We start from the raw sequence: 16,535 nt of genomic DNA, 5'->3' as shown, positions 1-16,535 counted from the left end.
GGATCTTTGATCAATTATTGGGCTCTGGGCCAAAACACAATTCTCCTGTAGTAAAAGAAATATTTTTGTAAAAAGCAATATAATAATTTTAAAAACGATATTTTCTAATTTTCACATTTTTTTAAGCAAATATAATAATTTGTATGTAATTTTTTTTAATACAATTATGCATTGGAGAACAAATGGAGTTTCAAATTTTTAGAATTATTATTAAAATGATGATTTTATAAATGTGTTTTTAGCATGTAATACTTCTGTTAATAATGTTATCAAAGTAAACTATTATTAAAAATAAAGGTTGTTAATGTTTGAATTGACAATAAAAATATAATTTTAATAATATTTTAGTGATGTCTTATAAAATATTAGTCCAAAAATCATTTTAAATAATTCTTTAAATTTTAAAATTATTTTTTTAAAACTTTAATAAATACGTGTTTTTTTTTGATAAAAATACTTTTAAATATTAAAAAGCACTTCTCACTCCCTTAAAAACACTCTTAAATAATCACTTAAGAACTAAGTTCCATCAAATAAGAATTATATTATCTTAAAATCAGGTTATCCTTTACTTAAATATTCTTATAAATTATGATTTAGAGTCTCTTAAATAGTAATTTTAGGAATTATTTCTAACGTTTTTAATACTTGAAAATTTTTATAATTCATGTGTTAAAAATGATAAAAACGTTTTCTAGAACCACTATCAAACACGTTCTTAGTGTGCATTTAATAGTGATTTTAAGAGATGTTTCTAGCCTAAATAATACTTAAAAGATGAAAATTTTCAAGTATTAAAAATATTAAAAATACTTTCTAAAATCACTATCAAACACATTTTTATTCTATGAATCTTTTATTATTAATAATGTATTTCTATTTCTTGTCGTTCACTATCAAACCTCCTCGACATCATTGAAGAGAAACAATTAGTTAATCTAAAATGACAAATGGTTAGTATATATTACAACTTGCAATCATTTTTTATTAGTAGAACCTTAAGCTTGAGATTGAAGGTAGAGGAGAGTGGACGTGAACCGGATTACGTCAAACCATTATAATAATCTTGTATTTGTATTATCTTTTCCCCTAGGTTATGTTTGGTTCCTAGAAAATTTGAGGGAAAATGTAAGGGAAAAAAAATACAAAGAAAAAATAGAAGGAAAGAAAAAGTGAAGGAAAATAAAAAATAGATTAAAAGTTGATAAATTATTTTTTTTATTACTTCAAACTCATTTTATTTATTTTAACTCATCAATATAAAAATTAAATAATTTAAAAATACATAAATTTTTAATTAGTTTTAATTATATTTGATTTTCTTTTATATTTTTCATAGGACAATCAAACATGAAAAAATCATTTTCTTTTGTATTTTTTTTCTTTCCTTAGTATTTTCCGGGAACCAAACATAACTTACTCTTTTACTTTATATGCAATTGTTTTTATATCGTTTTATTATATATTTGTATATATATGTCTCTTGCATTCACATAATTTAAAATTGTAAAATAGATCATTACCCTGTTCCACCCCCACACTTTTTTATTGAATGCTTCTTGTAAATGTTTGAAGTTTTAAAATTTTAATTAATTGAATTAGTATAAAATTGACATGCAAATCAGGCCACACTTTACTTCATTCAAGCCTGTGTCTTGTGTTGCACATTATGCCTAAATTGTAGAAAAATTTTACGCCTTATGTGGGACCCCACAACCGCCAAGGCAGAAGTTCCTTGTTTGTCTAGGTGTTAGTCATGCAAGGGGTTATTTAGGCAATATCCATACTCATTGCACAAGTATTAAATGTTTCGAACCATTGTAGAAATAGTAAATTACAAGTACAAATGTTTGACTTTAAGCCTGAAAACCGTTGTTTATAAGACTAATTATTAACATTTAAAGTAGTAAAGAAGCACATGAAATGCTACAACTTTGTTAATATAAAAAACCATCAAATATTGGAATTCAGGGATGAAAAAGCTCTCTAGGCTATTGTCCGCTTCTTTCAAAAAACTAACTTAAGTTTCAGAGGGACGTATTTGAAAAAACCATCCAAACACACCTTATTGCAGAAACATTTACCGCTTGCCTAAAAGAAGTTAATCAAAGAAGAGTATTGTTGACCATGTACTAATACCTTAGTTATGTATTGGGCTTTTTAAATATATGAAGACCCTAAGGGAAATAAATTTTGAAAATTCTTAATAAGAATGTGAAAAGTAAAATATTAAATAACCTTAAATTATCTTTTTTTTTTTCCTTAAAAAAAGAAAAAAGAAAAAAAAATGTGTAACATACTTTAATCAAACTAATTTCACAACATTCTCTTTTCAACACTTATTATAAAATGGTTGCTCTTTCTTTTTTTAAGAACCCTCCAAAAAAGTTGAAAATTTCTGGTAAGAATGTATAATGTTAAAAAATTTAATAACCTTAAATTTGTGTTTTTTTTAATACTTAAAAAAAGAAAAAAAAAAGAAAAAAAAAAGAGTATTAGGAGATAGAGAATTATCCCTATATATATATATATATATATTTCTTATAAGTTGCATAAGATTTTTTTTATTATATTAATAATAATTTCAAAGTTATATATTTGAAAACCAAATGTTGCATCTATTCAAAGTTTATTTTAATATTAAATCAAAAGTCATCCAATTGATTTTTTTTTTTACATTTAATAAATCTAATTTTTAGAACATTTTATCATTCTTGAAATTATAAAATTAAGAAAATAAAAAACAATAACTTTAAGTTGAATAACATTTTTATGTACTATATCATAATTTTATAATAAAATTTACCTTATTTTAAATATTTCAATAAGAATAAAAATAATTAAACTTAATCAAATCATAGATGATTGAAATTTTATGATGATCAATTTTTGAAAATTCCTTTTAGGGATTAATAATTTTCCCTTCCAAAAAACTTCATCTGATTGCCATCCGGCCCATCCCCGGTCACAAGCCGGCCTGACCCGTTTCTATGTTTAGGGTTAGTGTGGGGGGCATTCTGAACGATTTGTTTGACCGTTATTTCATACAAAGTCGGTTCCAAACCCCTGAACTGCGGATTCCAAAGCTTTGTCCCCCGTATCTGGAGCCTAGGTACGCTAGTTCTATTATGAATCCTACTTCAATCCATGCTATTAAGCTTAATCTCTACAAATGCCCACTCTCATTAACAGTTTTGCGCTTCATCCTTATACCAAAATTTCCCTATTCTTCTTCTTCTTCTTCATCTCTGCAAACCCTTAACCAATCTCAAACCAATTCAATCTCAAACTCACTCTATCACCTTCTCCCCCAAACCCAAAACCCCAACAACATTGTCAATCTCATCTGCTCTAATCTCAAGCAACACAATTCCAATCTTGCCCTTCTTCACACAGAAGTGAACGCGCTTCTCCCTCATCTGGGCGCCCAGGAAATTTCTAGGGTTCTGTTGAGATGCCAATCTGATTCCTTCACGGCTCTCTCTTTCTTCAATTGGGTAAAAAATGATCTGGGTCTGAGACCCAGTACCCAGAACTATTGTATTGTCGTTCATACGTTGGCATGGTCTAGGAATTTTTCCCAAGCAATGAAATTTTTATGTGAATTGGTGGAGTTGGTTAAGGATGATTTGCCCAGTGAAGATGTTTTCAAAAATTTGATTTTGTGTACTGAAGATTGTAATTGGGACCCTGTTGTCTTCGATATGCTTGTTAAGGCCTATCTGAGAATGGGGCGGGTTCGAGAGGGTTTAAGAAGTTTTAGGAGGATGTTAAGGGTTGGTTTTGTCCCCACTGTGATTACCTCAAATTATCTTTTGAATGGATTGTTGAAGCTGAATTATACTGATCGGTGTTGGGAAGTTTATGAAGAAATGGAAAGATTTGGGATAGCTCCAAATTTGTATACATTTAATATTTTGACTCACGTTCTATGCAAGGATGGGGATACAGGTAAGGTGAACAAGTTCTTAGAGAAGATGGAAGAAGAAGGGTTCGACCCTGATATTGTGACTTATAATACACTGATAAATAGCTATTGTAGGAAAGGAAGGCTGGATGATGCATTTTATCTGTATAAGATCATGTATAGGAGGGGTGTGGTGCCAGATTTGGTATCATATACTGCCTTGATGAATGGTCTTTGTAAAGAAGGGAGGGTGAGAGAAGCTCATCAGCTCTTCCATAGGATGGTTCATAGAGGGCTGAGTCCAGATATTGTAACATACAACACTCTTATTCATGGTTATTGCAAGGAGGGAAAGATGCAAGAATCAAGGTCATTGTTGCATGACATGATATGGAATGGGATCTCTCCAGACAGTTTCACTTGTTGGGTACTTGTGGAAGGATATGGGAAAGAGGGTAAATTTCTTTCAGCTTTGAATTTGGTTGTGGAGCTTCAGAGATTTGGAGTTTCAATATCACAGGATATTTATTCTTACCTAATAGTGGCTTTGTGTCGGGAGAATCGGCCTTTTGCAGCCAAGAACCTTTTGGAGAGAATGTCTAAAGATGGCCACAAGCCTGAGTTGGAGATTTATAATGAGTTAATCAAATCATTCTGCCAATGTGATTGTATAGCAGAGGCTTTACTACTGAAAATGGAGATGGTAGATAAGGAAATAAAGCCCAATTTAGCTACTTATAGAGCTGTTATAGGCTGCTTGAGTAGATTAAGTAGAAGTATGGAGGGTGAATCATTAGTGGGTGAAATGGTTGCATCTGGCATGCTACCTGATTTGGAAATTTGCAGGGCTTTATTTTATGGGTACTGCAGGGAAAATGATATTGATAAAGCAGAATCACTATTGAGCTTCTTTGCCAAGGAATTCCAAATTCATGACACAGAAAGTTTTAATGCACTTATCAGAATTACCAGTGCAAAGGGTGACATTGCTAGGTCATTGGAGATCCAGGATATGATGCTGAAAATGGGGCTTTTGCCAAATCCACTGACATGCAAGTATGTGATTGATGGCTTATGGAAAGCCAGGAGGGTGGACTCTGCAAGCTTGATGAAATGAAATATGATAGGAGGTGTTTAAGGAGAAACAGCGTCTACCATTCTTCTAGATAGTTGGGAGGTTTTGCAAAGTGCTCCTAATCCAGGATGCCATGTGACTAACTGCATGGATGTGGTATAGCTTCAGAGTGGTTACTGCAGATTATAAATTTAAATGCTAGAACAATTCAAACATGATGTTAAAAGGCTGGTGTCCTAATCTGTCTTCAACATTAATTTACTGTGTTAAGTAACCTAGAAGTTAGCCTTACCCACAATATGTAGTTTTGTATCTGTGGACATGATGATCACATTTACAATTGGGCTACATGAGTAGGATATGGTGATTATCCATCTTACATGCTGTCTATTGACAAAAGCAAGAACAACATGGCTGTATCTCTGGCATGCCCAACGCATCATCTCTGTGTCTCTTGGAAAGACTACTTGCCTCTTGGAAAGCAGGTTAGGCTCACCAACATGGTTGTCCCTCAAGATTTCAATGAAAAATGTGGCATTCAGACAAGGCAGAAATTGGAAATCTACAAAGGTAATTCTCAAATTCCACTTGGGATGGCCTATCTCCATCTTCCAATTTAGCATGAATACTCCTCCCAGTTTGATAATTGTATAAAAGATAATTTAATCACTTGGACAAGGCTATTTGTTTTAATCTTTCCAATGATTTATCTACCTGTATACACTGTTTATCTGTTTATGGCATCTCGTCTGATATCGTGTTGAGTTGCCAAGACTCAGTTGTCCTTCTAAGACTGATGTTCCTCAGTTATTCTTGCATGTCAAAATTATGTTTTCATTTAAAGTTGGGGATCTTAAATCAGTGGGATGTGTGGCAACTGCACCTTCTTTTCAGTATTTCTAGGAGAATTCTTCAGTTGATCTGCTTCTGTGTGCTGCCAGCTGGGGAGATCAGGTTCTCCCCCGTGTGGACAATGTTCCCTTCTTTGGATTAAACGCCATTGGTTTGTTTTTGAGCTTTGCAAAAGTATTGAGAGTGTGGATTTGGTAGTTCAAATGTCTGATTTTGTATTTTCTTGACTAGTGGCTTTTTTTCTAATAAGATAGTGTTGTGGGCATGGAGCTTTGTCATGCTAAAACGATGGCTTTTATTTTTACATGATTGAAAAATTATACTGCATTCATTGCCTCCATTGTTGTTTAATCTCTGTCAAGTTTTAATTTCTTTTTCCTCGAGAGTTTGCACACATCAACTTTCAAACATTGACATACATAAACACTTCTTTTTCATAAGTAGGGAAGGTATTATGGTGGGTTTGGGATGGGATCTCCTATCCTAAACAAGGCTCAAATTCCGTCAAAAATAAAGTATTTAGTTTTCTTCAGTAACATATGATGATTTACATGCTTGCAGCTGTAATTTAGAGCTGAAAGTCCCTTTGCTTTTTGCTTCCTGACATCAGAAGTATGTTTGTTTGATAACATTCCTCCTACATGGTTCAGAAATTTTCCCAAAGTTACTTATTACTACAATGCCTTAACAGTACCAAAAAAAATGTGAGTAAAGGAAATTGATATTTGGTTGGCCTGCTAGAACCCTTGCGTGTCTCAATTGAAGTTGGAACTTACCATTTCATCTCTGCCCCTAGCTTGTGTAAGGGCCAACGTGTACCAATAAGGTGACCTGTTGAAGGTTAACTGATTAGACAGCCCGTTTGCCATCCTTACCAGCAGAGTGAGATCTATTCCATTATTCTATTTACTTCATTTGTGGACATATGTATATATAGACACACACTCACATACGTGCTTTCCTATTTGTTAACTTTTGCTTCCATGGGTTCTCAGGGAACTAACGGTTGCATATTATTTTCTACAATCTCTCAATACTTTTCATACACTTAAGTTTCGTGACAATATTACTTCTTTTTGGTATTACTAGCTGCAGTACATTTTTTCCTGTTTGGACTTGATTTCCCCTTATTCATGCCTCATTTGTTTTGTTTTATGACAGCTTCGCGTAGATGTTAAAGCTGCCAACATGGCCATATTTGATGGCATGAATGCATCTAGTAATTCTTTTGACTCCAATTCATATTCACTGCTAACTAAAATTTTGTTACTTCGTTCGACATTGTTCTCTTGTGAAGGTTTTTGAATTTTTCTAATTTAGGTCTCTGGGGGGATAACGAGTCTCTTGAGGAAAATGCCCTTCAGGTACTGCTGGGAAAACTTTAGTTCCAGGTACTTTTCTTAAATGCCTTTTTTAAATCATTTCAACATTGTGCAAATGTTTAATCCATTAAAGCAATAAATTTTTGCTTGTGTAGTTTAATTCCTAAATCTTTTCGTTCTGGATAATTAAGGATGGAATATGAAAAGATCTTCATGTGAGATTAAATTGTTTAAATACTTAAACTGTTGTAGATCAGAAACCACAGCTATTCATCCTAACAACTATATACTCAAGTGTTGAATGATTAATTGAAGGGTTAAGGGGCATGTGTGGTGTTTTTGATATGCCATTGGTTCCATTTCGGTTCTGGAATTAATAAAATATGGGAATGCCTGTAAAGCTCCTTGAATTGGAGTAATTTGGTCCTGCAATTCCAGCGTTCTCATCTGGAAAGAGGAAAAGGATTAATATTGGTTTTAAAGCACTATGACATTTTGTTTGGCTCAATTATTGAAATTATGCAAGATTCCAGTGTTCTTACTCAAGGTTCCAGTGTTCTCATTTAGAAAGAAGTGGAAGGTCTTTAAGACCAATATTAAGGCCTTCTTCTTCTTTCTAAATGAGAACACTGGAACCTTGAGTAATTTCAATAATTGAGACAAATGCAATGACATAATGCTTGAAGACCAATATTAAGCCCCCATTTAGTACTAACTTTTTAAGTCCCTAAAAGCTCTTCATAACTGCTAAAGAGCTTTACAGGATTTGTGATTATGCAATGAAGCACATTCAGTAGAAGAATATTGAGGTCTAAAAGCTCTTTTCAAAAGTTATGGGGGATATGCTTTTATAAAAGAGCTTATATAGGAAGAGATTTTAAAATTTAAAATTTCTTCAGGTTAAATAAAAGCTCTTCTTTACACATATCTTTTTAGCAAAGCTCTTCACTAGAAATTAACCCTGTGCCAAGTAGGCCATAAGTAAACTTAAGCCTGTTCATTTTCTTACCAATCCATTTTGAATGCACTCATTTTGTATGTTGTTTTGCTTTGATTGTTATTTGAGGACTCCGAAAGGTGATTTTTTTTTTTTTTAGATTGTGTGTATATCATGATTAGCTTGGTTGTACTTGTAGAAGCTTGCTCTGTCCTTTCTCATTTGACTTGATTAAAAGTCCTAGAGAACTTGTAAAATTGCTAGGAGTTTTCTCAAGTGTTGCTTAAGATATCACTTTCCCTGTTTGTCTTTTGTGAATTCTCATCAGGGGTTTGGCATGATAAGTGCAACAGCTGCATGCATTTGGGTGTTAGGCAAGCAGTAAATCTGTGACTGCTCTTATTTGCTGTTTTACTCTAATAAATAATTGAGATGTGTAATAAAGCAACTTCATTTAGAAAAAGGGTGCTGAGCAAGATGCTGTTCAACCTGTGAGGGACTTTGGGTATATATTGTATTTTAACATAACTGATTTCATTTTGACTGCAATGATTTAGTCCTTTATTTTTCTCCTTTTCCCTTGATGATTAGTTGTTTGATTATGCTTCCTTTTGTTAGCACTCTTCACCTTCCACATATAAAACAGTTTTATTTAAGCTCTATTGAGATGTAATGGAATTCCATATTTGATTCATATTTACTCTTACAGCTACATGGTTCTTTATTACTAATCAGTGAAATAGTGGCTGTATTTGATTGCTCTAAAATTTTTATGCTTTTCTTAGGATCACATGTTCAAGTTTATGGCTTTAATTGATTCAGAAGTAATCCTTTTTTTTTTCTTTTAATTTGTAGGAACATATGCCTTGATCCTCAAGACTTCTCCATTATCAACATGATCATGGTGTTGACATGCAACAAGCCTCATACTGTGTTTATTGAAGAGTTTAGTTGTCACCAAAACAAATTCCCATGATAGAAGAGTCCCTAGTGTTATTTTTTACGAACTTGATGTGAGATGGAGTTGTATCCTTCTTTGCTGATATCATTGTCTTGTTGGGTCAGTGCATGGAGGCATACATTGCCCTTGTTGATATTCTTGGACCAACCTCTTCTATTTCAGCAATCAAAGCCTGTATTTTGCATTTGTATGTGTGCTTGTACCATCCTCTATCAAAGCAATCAAAGCATGTAGAGTAGTAGTTAGTATCTGTTTGGTGAAATTTGAAAATGTTGAATGGAAAAAGGATTTTCTTAGAAGTTCTATTATATGGATGCTCTTCCCCTTTTTATGCTCTGGTTTAACCTTGCTATAGAAACAGAGAATTTGAATTCAGCACTCCTCCACCATCATCATCCCCATTTGTGGCCCATACTTTCTCTACCCTTTATTTTGATTCTTCTCCCAACACCAAACTTGTATGAGAATAGAAAACAAGGAAATAAATAAAATAAACAATCCTTAAAATTCACTACTATTTCAATCTTCTTTCTGTGTTTAAAAGATAAATCATGTTGAATACAGAATGAAGGAAAAACCTTTTGTCCCAAACCCTTTTCTTTGTTTTCCCTTTCTTTCTCTTTATCTTTCCTTTCACATTTTTCCTATAATTTTTTAGGATGAAGCATATTTTTCCTTGTACTTTTTAGCTACTGCAACAGAATATTTGTCAAGGTGCATCTACTTGTTAAAATCTTGAATAAACCCTTAGTTTGGACCTGAAAAACTTTTTGTTGAGAATGAGAGGAAGTCCTATGATCAAACATTTTCTGCATTATGTGTGAAAAAGTAATTCAGAATAGCATAACCCTTTCTCTTGATAATCTCTATATTATTGTACCTATATGCAATTCAAGTGATGCAAAGGTGTTATAGACTTGGAGCTGAGGTGGCTGCTTTACACAGACATGTGATTTTCATAAGTCACCATGACTGCATGCTAGTATTGACTCTGTTGGGATTCTTTTGACATAAATAATGATTTGAAATGAAGTCTTTGAAAGCTACAAAAAAATTAATTAGGGTTCTGCCAAAGCAAATAATGAGATTTGAGACAACCCCATGTTGGCCAAAATGATTGCAATCTATATTCCAATTAAACAATCCTTCCCCTCTTTTTTTATGCCACAATAAATAAGACCCAAGATGGAATATTCTTACTGTTTCCAAATTGCCCCTTTGTTGAAACCTTCATGCACCAAGTTGATTGAAGGAGGTTCATGAATGAGGAGGTTCCCATAAAGAAAAATCTCCATTCATTTCTTGTTAAGTTGCTGATCTCTGATTTCATTGTGGTTAATTAATCAGTTTTTCTATGTTAAAAATGATATCTAGTGAGATGTTTGTTCCTCTCCAGCTCTCCTAAATCTAATTCTCAGTGTAAAACTTGTATTGAATTGAGATGTTTGTCCTCAAAAGGCATGCATACAATGAAGATTATCTTTGATAATCACTACATTTTGTGAGAGACACAAGCTTATACAAAGTTATATTTTATGGGGCTTTCTCTCATGGCCTCAATTAATGATTGGTTAGTGAATGATTGTGGAGAGAGAGATAATAGGGTTAGTGGTTCAATCATCAATTTTTTAGTAGTAGATGATTTTTAAAAAGGAAAAGAGTAGATGGAATGTCTTGAAGAAGACAATAGAGTATACTATGAAAAACTCATATACAAACATTTTGAAATTTTTGTTACTATATGCATGAACCTCAACATTTTCAAATGAAAACAATTTCTTAAGTTTGATTGATTTTGGATAGTAATCTAAAAACTATTGTGCTAATGAAGACATTTTTCTTGGTATCTCCTCAAAAAATCCTTAATCTATTCAATAAGAGTAAAAATAATAAGAAAATAATAATGGTCTTCTAGTCTTCTTCTTGATTAGAAGAACAAACAAACAAAATTCGAGAATCTTGAAATGAATCATGCATCATAGTCGTACATGTTAATTTGAATTAGCATGTCTTTTCACATTTAATAAAAATATAAAAATTGAATAGAAATTCATGCAAAAGACTTCGTACATCATGTAAAATTTTAAATTTTTCTTAATTTTGTTATTCAAATGAAATATCTTAAAATAATAATTAAAAAAAACAAATAGTATTACAACATCTTAAATGTATTAAAAATTCAAGTAAAAAAATTAAAAAGAGCCTTAATTATTTTCATATATATTATTGGTCTATCATTGAAAAATTAAAATCTTATATTTATTATTTAATGTCAAAGCTTTGAATTTGCAATTAAAATGATTTTGGCTCAAGTCTCTTTTAAATTTAAAGGGTTAAATTCACTCACCTCCCTTAATATTTTAGTTAAATACAACTAATTCATCAAATATTTCCCTTATTTTGAATCATGTGATGAAATTTCAAACCAATAGGAACTAGGTGTATTTAGCTAAAACCTCGGACTTGGTGGAGGTCAATGAAATTAACCCTTTAAAATAAATCTTTAAAACACATCTTACAAAAACATATTCCCCTTCAAAAAAAAAAAAAAAAACATTCACAATTTAAAAACTCTTTTGTTTTAAAGTACTCAATTATATAATCACATAAAGTAAGTCATTTTGGAAGTTCAAAAGAAGTTCTATATAGTTAAAAAGTTGCATCCAACAATCTTAGTTTTAGTTTTGGATTGCTTTCAAATCAACTTTTTAACAAAGTATTTTAGTGTAAGTATCTATTTGGAATATAACTTCATTCTTTATCATAAAAAAATATTAAGACTATATTTGGATAATGGAAACTAAAAGTGAAAAAGATAATAAGGAAAAAGGATTAAAAATAATGAAAAATAAAATATAAATATAAATTTGATAAATTTTCTTTACATAATTATTCAAATCTATTTCTCTTTCTTACTCTGTACATCAAGAATGGAACATTTGATTTGCTAATAGTAAAGATAGATAATATCTCCTTCAAATATCCCTTGATTTTCCAAGATTTCTCAGTGAAGAACTAAAGATCCAACAATTTATGGATATGTTGGCCAATTATTTCCAACTGCCAAAGATAATGGTGGAGACAATGGTCATACCAAACATTTTAATTACTAAAATTCAAGTGTAAGGTTGGCCTCTCTCTAACTACCTGTCCAACATGGTCTACTTCCTCCTTGTCTCCTCCAACAAAATTCAATTAATCAATTCCCATTGAGATAACCCCTTCACTCATTGGAGAGACTACATGCAAATACAAAGCCAAAACTTCAAAAATGATACTACACATGAATAACTCATAATCAACTCATATGATTACCTTCCCATATGCTTGTGAGGCAGTTTGCTGCCCTCATGCAACAAATAATTCAGCACTACTTTTAAAGTTTTCTCCTTTTATGTCTATATAAGCACTTTCTCTTTGCTGAATCATACTTCATCCAAAGCCAAGGAGCCAAAGGTAGTAGAAGGAGATTACCCAATATGGGAAGTGAGAGTATGGTCTCTGTGAAAACAAAACTTCTTGCAGCATTGCTTGTTCTGCAGCTCTGCTATGCAGGGACTCACATTGTCTCCAGGGTTGCACTAAACATTGGTGTCAGCAAGGTTGTATACCCAGTTTATAGGAACCTCATTGCCCTGCTTCTGTTGGGCCCTTTTGCTTATTTCTCAGAGAAGTGAGTCCCTTTTTTCGGTTTCTTTGCTAATTGCTTGTTTTCTTCATTGTATTTGGTTTAATGTTGTATTGTGCATTTTCAGGAAGGAGAGACCACCTCTTACTTTCTCTTTGCTGGTTCAGTTCTTCCTTCTAGCATCGCTGGGGTAAGCAGAAACATGAGCTTGGATTTTGATGAAGATTTTGTTTTCTCCTGTTTGTCACAGCCTTGTGTTTCTAAACTCAGAATCACTGCAAACCAAGGCTTTTATCTCTTGGGGTTGTATTATGCATCTCCAACTTTTGCATCTGCAATGCAGAACTCAGTTCCAGCAATCACTTTTGTCATGGCTTTTGCTCTGAGGTAACTGAGGACTAGCTCCTTGCTCTTCAGAATCAGTTCTATTATGGATTAGCTTTTCCTCTGATCTGTTTCTCTCTGCCTCGATTTCACAGGCTTGAGAAGGTTGATATCTCAAGGAGATATGGACTGGCAAAGGTGCTGGGAACCATTGCAAGTATAGGAGGTGCCACAATCATCACTATCTACAAGGGCCCTCCTCTTCTGCACCAGACACATCCCCAACCGGGAAATTCCTTGGAGGAAGACATGTATTCCAGGAAAATGCAGAACTGGACATGGGGCTGTGTATACCTGGTTGGACACTGCCTATCATGGGCTGGTTGGATGGTCCTTCAGGTCAGCTTTTGTTCATCTTAACCCCATAAATTATTAATACTAAAACTACTTCTAAGACCACTAGCTTACCTCCTGCATAAATGCATGAGAATTGAGAATCCACCCTCATTTACTGAACTTTTGAATTTCGATTTGCAGGCACCTGTGTTGAGGAACTATCCAGCTAAACTCAGTCTCACTTCATTTACGTGCTTCTTTGGATTGATCCAGTTCTTGATCATAGCAGCCTTTGTAGAAACCAACCCTGAGCTCTGGAAAATTCAATCAGGAGAAGAGCTTTTCACAATTCTATATGCTGTAATACATTCAAACTCAATTATTTGAATCTTATGATGATATCACATGCTCTGTATATTATATTGGGGATTCAGATTAGTTTCTCCTCATAAAATGTTATTTATTTAGCCTACTTCCCACTTCTTTGCAGGGAGTTGTGGCAGCTGGGATCGTCTTCTCCCTTCAAACATGGTGTATTCAAAAAGGAGGTCCTGTTTTTGTTGCTGTCTTCCAGCCCATGCAGACACTTTTAGTCGCTGTCATGGCATCTCTAATTCTTGGCGATCAGTTATACCTTGGAGGGTACGTAGAAATTCAAATAAAATTACCAAAAGAAATCTACAAGTGATAGAAATTTCAAGATTCATCAAGCTTATAAAATTCATCCTACTGACAGTTTCGGAAATACTGGTCACCTGCAGGATTATCGGTGCAGCTCTCATTATGATTGGTCTTTACTCGGTTCTATGGGGTAAAACAGAAGAAAAGAGAGTAGGAAGCCAAGATCAGGAACGGACATTGACAAAGCATCTTCTTGATACTGAAAATAGAGATAAAGATGATGCTCCTGCATCAGACATTCCATGACTACTACTCCTCATATATCAAGATAGCTTATCTCCAGATAAGAAGAAGCTCATGGAGCTTGATAATCCCAGCCCTTCAACATGTAAATCTAAGGGGTCTTTTCTTTTTTCATTTTTTTTTTCTTAGTTCTATTGTCAAACTAAGCTGGGAGTGGCCTGCAAGTGAATCAAAGAGGGAAGCCCATTTCAATGGAGTATAGATTTGAAGGTCTGGTATGGTGAGTCATCAACACTCATGAGACAAACTGAGGCTGGAGTCATTGGAAGTGAGGCTGAATGATTGTACACTAGTACTGATTTGGATCTAAATATTATATAGAAGCAGCAAGATTTATGTATTTGAATATTGGAACAAGACAACTAAACCTCCCTCTCAAAAAAACTTATAATTGGAGACACTCAATTCCAAGATGACTCTGAAAATTGACTAATAGAGATGATTGTTGCTGAGTTGCAGCCATGGCTAATCATATGCATCTGCCACTTCAGAAATTCACCTCTCCCTAGAGAGATACAAGTCCCAATATGGGAACAAATTTACATGGAAAATTTTGACTGAATCATCTAAAAGAGGCTTTGACATGGGAAAGAGTCATCTCTCAACCCTCTCATTCTAAAAAACTTACCTCCCATTCTGAACATCTCTCAAACTCTCTTTCCAAATGCAAGTGCCTCATGAAATGCCAAAAAAACTAGTACTGCTTCACACTTTTCTACCTATTTCTAGAAATAGAAAACCTGAATAATTTTTTAATTATATATATAATTTTTTTTAAATATTAAACATGTTTCAATTTTTAAAAATAAAAACAAAATTTGAAAAACGAAAATGCCACTAGAACATATTTCTTATTTTTTGTTTTTAAAAACAAAAAAATGATAATAAAACTCTTCAAAACTTATTTTCAAGAGATGGTATTTTTTTAAAAGTATTTAACAAATTAAGATATTAAATAAATTTTAATATCTCGAGTTTTAAAAACAATTTTTAAATATACAAGAAAATTCCATACTCTTTATATAAGAATTATCATATAAATTGTACTACTAATTTCTATATATATATATATATATATATGTATATATAAAGGAAGTGCATAAGTATGTTTCAATTCTTTTAAAATAGTTTTTAAAAATCATTATTTAAAAAAAAAAAAAAAGTCTCAAAGCATTTTTGGTAGGAGTTTCTGTTTTAAAAATTAAAAAAGAAAGTAATTTATCCAAATCAAGTCCAAATATTTCAATTCAATGTAAACTCGAAAAGCAGTGGGCGGTTCTAACGATGCAGACCTCTTCGCCATTATTAGGCATTGGCAACCAAATATGGGACCCGATATGACTCCCTAAGACCTTGTCTCACTCAAAAATCATCAGGAAAGGCGAAAATACAAGCAACCAGAATTAAAAGTTTCTTTTCAAGACATCATGGAAGACGTTTAAAACTGAAACTCTCAATATAAGTCATCATCACACACTCAAAACCAACCAAAGAAGGGGAAGAAAGTTGTAGACCTCCACATGATGCTTAAGATTCTCACCAGCAAATCTCTGCTTCAATTTACTTTCAGAGTATTAACCCTAACCATTATTTAATTCTAATCATCTGCAATTGAACTGCAGATATTAACTTGAGATAATTTAGAGCAGAATAGCCTGCTAACAGTCCAGAAGCCAGTATCAAACCGAGCCCAGACAACCACTAGGAAAAGTAAACAACATACAGAGCATGCACTAGCATAGAACAAGCAATTCCTCTGAAAAGGCCATCCCACTTACAAAGATGAACTAGCAGTGTTCCTTTTTCTTGAAAGGGATTAGAGATTTGGAACACTGCTCAAATATTCTCCGCTTGGCCTGTTTCCATGTACTGTCCGACAAATAAAGAAACCAATGAGTTCATTTCATGATTGATCTTCAAGCAGCCATAAGGTTGCTAAACATCATGTGCTTATCATATTGGAGGCTTAGTTCCTGAGGTTATGGCCTAAATATTTGGGACCAGGACAACTAAAAAATTCCCAATAAGAATAGCTAAGCCGAAAAATCAATGTCTTACTATGCCAGCAGATCTGATTGCATTTGATTATTATTTTTAGTCCAAGAAAAAAACACAGCACAGCCATTCAATGAAAATAGGAAAACCTAGTTCTCTTGCACATCTAAGAGCAACTAAAGGGCACTAACTGAAACTAACAGCCTTGATCACCCCACCCATCCCCAACCAAACCATGCAGCATAGAAAATACATTAGTACTGTTTCCACAATG

The 16,535-nt window shown here is 33.1% G+C and overlaps 2 protein-coding genes across 9 annotated transcripts; both read left to right on the top strand.

The window, feature by feature from the left end:
• Window positions 1-2,898: 2,898 nt before the first annotated feature.
• On the top strand, window positions 2,899-9,238 carry LOC100852903 (pentatricopeptide repeat-containing protein At5g40400). 8 transcript variants are annotated; one of them, XM_019226518.2, is made up of 5 exons: window positions 2,899-5,552; window positions 6,279-7,053; window positions 7,155-7,225; window positions 8,422-8,598; window positions 8,949-9,238. In XM_019226518.2, exon 1 carries the CDS (start codon window positions 2,991-2,993, stop codon window positions 5,022-5,024), a length of 2,034 nt encoding a protein of 677 aa, XP_019082063.1. In that variant the 5' UTR covers window positions 2,899-2,990; the 3' UTR covers window positions 5,025-5,552; window positions 6,279-7,053; window positions 7,155-7,225; window positions 8,422-8,598; window positions 8,949-9,238. The 8 variants fall into 8 exon arrangements, with proteins under 8 accessions (XP_019082063.1, XP_010663649.1, XP_019082061.1 ...); XM_010665347.3 differs by lacking the exon at window positions 8,422-8,598 and having other exon boundaries at window positions 6,996-7,053; XM_019226516.2 differs by lacking the exon at window positions 8,422-8,598.
• Window positions 9,239-12,489: 3,251 nt separating this feature from the next.
• On the top strand, window positions 12,490-14,603 carry LOC100249272 (WAT1-related protein At3g18200). Its single transcript, XM_002277571.4, has 7 exons — window positions 12,490-12,727; window positions 12,810-12,872; window positions 12,953-13,069; window positions 13,162-13,405; window positions 13,544-13,702; window positions 13,833-13,984; window positions 14,104-14,603. The coding sequence occupies exons 1-7, from the start codon at window positions 12,534-12,536 to the stop codon at window positions 14,267-14,269; spliced, it is 1,095 nt and encodes a 364-aa protein (XP_002277607.1). The 5' UTR covers window positions 12,490-12,533; the 3' UTR covers window positions 14,270-14,603.
• The last annotated feature ends 1,932 nt before the right edge of the window (window positions 14,604-16,535 follow it).

The sequence above is a fragment of the Vitis vinifera genome, chromosome 17, assembly GCF_030704535.1.
Source record: "Vitis vinifera cultivar Pinot Noir 40024 chromosome 17, ASM3070453v1".
Classification (NCBI taxonomy): Eukaryota; Viridiplantae; Streptophyta; class Magnoliopsida; order Vitales; family Vitaceae; genus Vitis; species Vitis vinifera.
The sequence above is the reverse complement of the archived record's forward strand: the minus strand, read 5'-3'. Positions and strand labels throughout refer to the sequence as shown.

Coding starts and splice junctions, on each gene's coding strand:
- LOC100852903 (XM_059734222.1), top strand. CDS start 2,991: ATGTTTAGGGTTAGTGTGGGGGGCATTCTGAACGATTTGTTTGACCGT.
- LOC100249272 (XM_002277571.4), top strand. CDS start 12,534: ATGGGAAGTGAGAGTATGGTCTCTGTGAAAACAAAACTTCTTGCAGCA. Junction 12,728..12,809: donor TTTGCTTATTTCTCAGAGAA/GTGAGTCCCTTT, acceptor GTGCATTTTCAG/GAAGGAGAGACCACCTCTTA. Junction 13,406..13,543: donor CTGGTTGGATGGTCCTTCAG/GTCAGCTTTTGT, acceptor TTCGATTTGCAG/GCACCTGTGTTGAGGAACTA.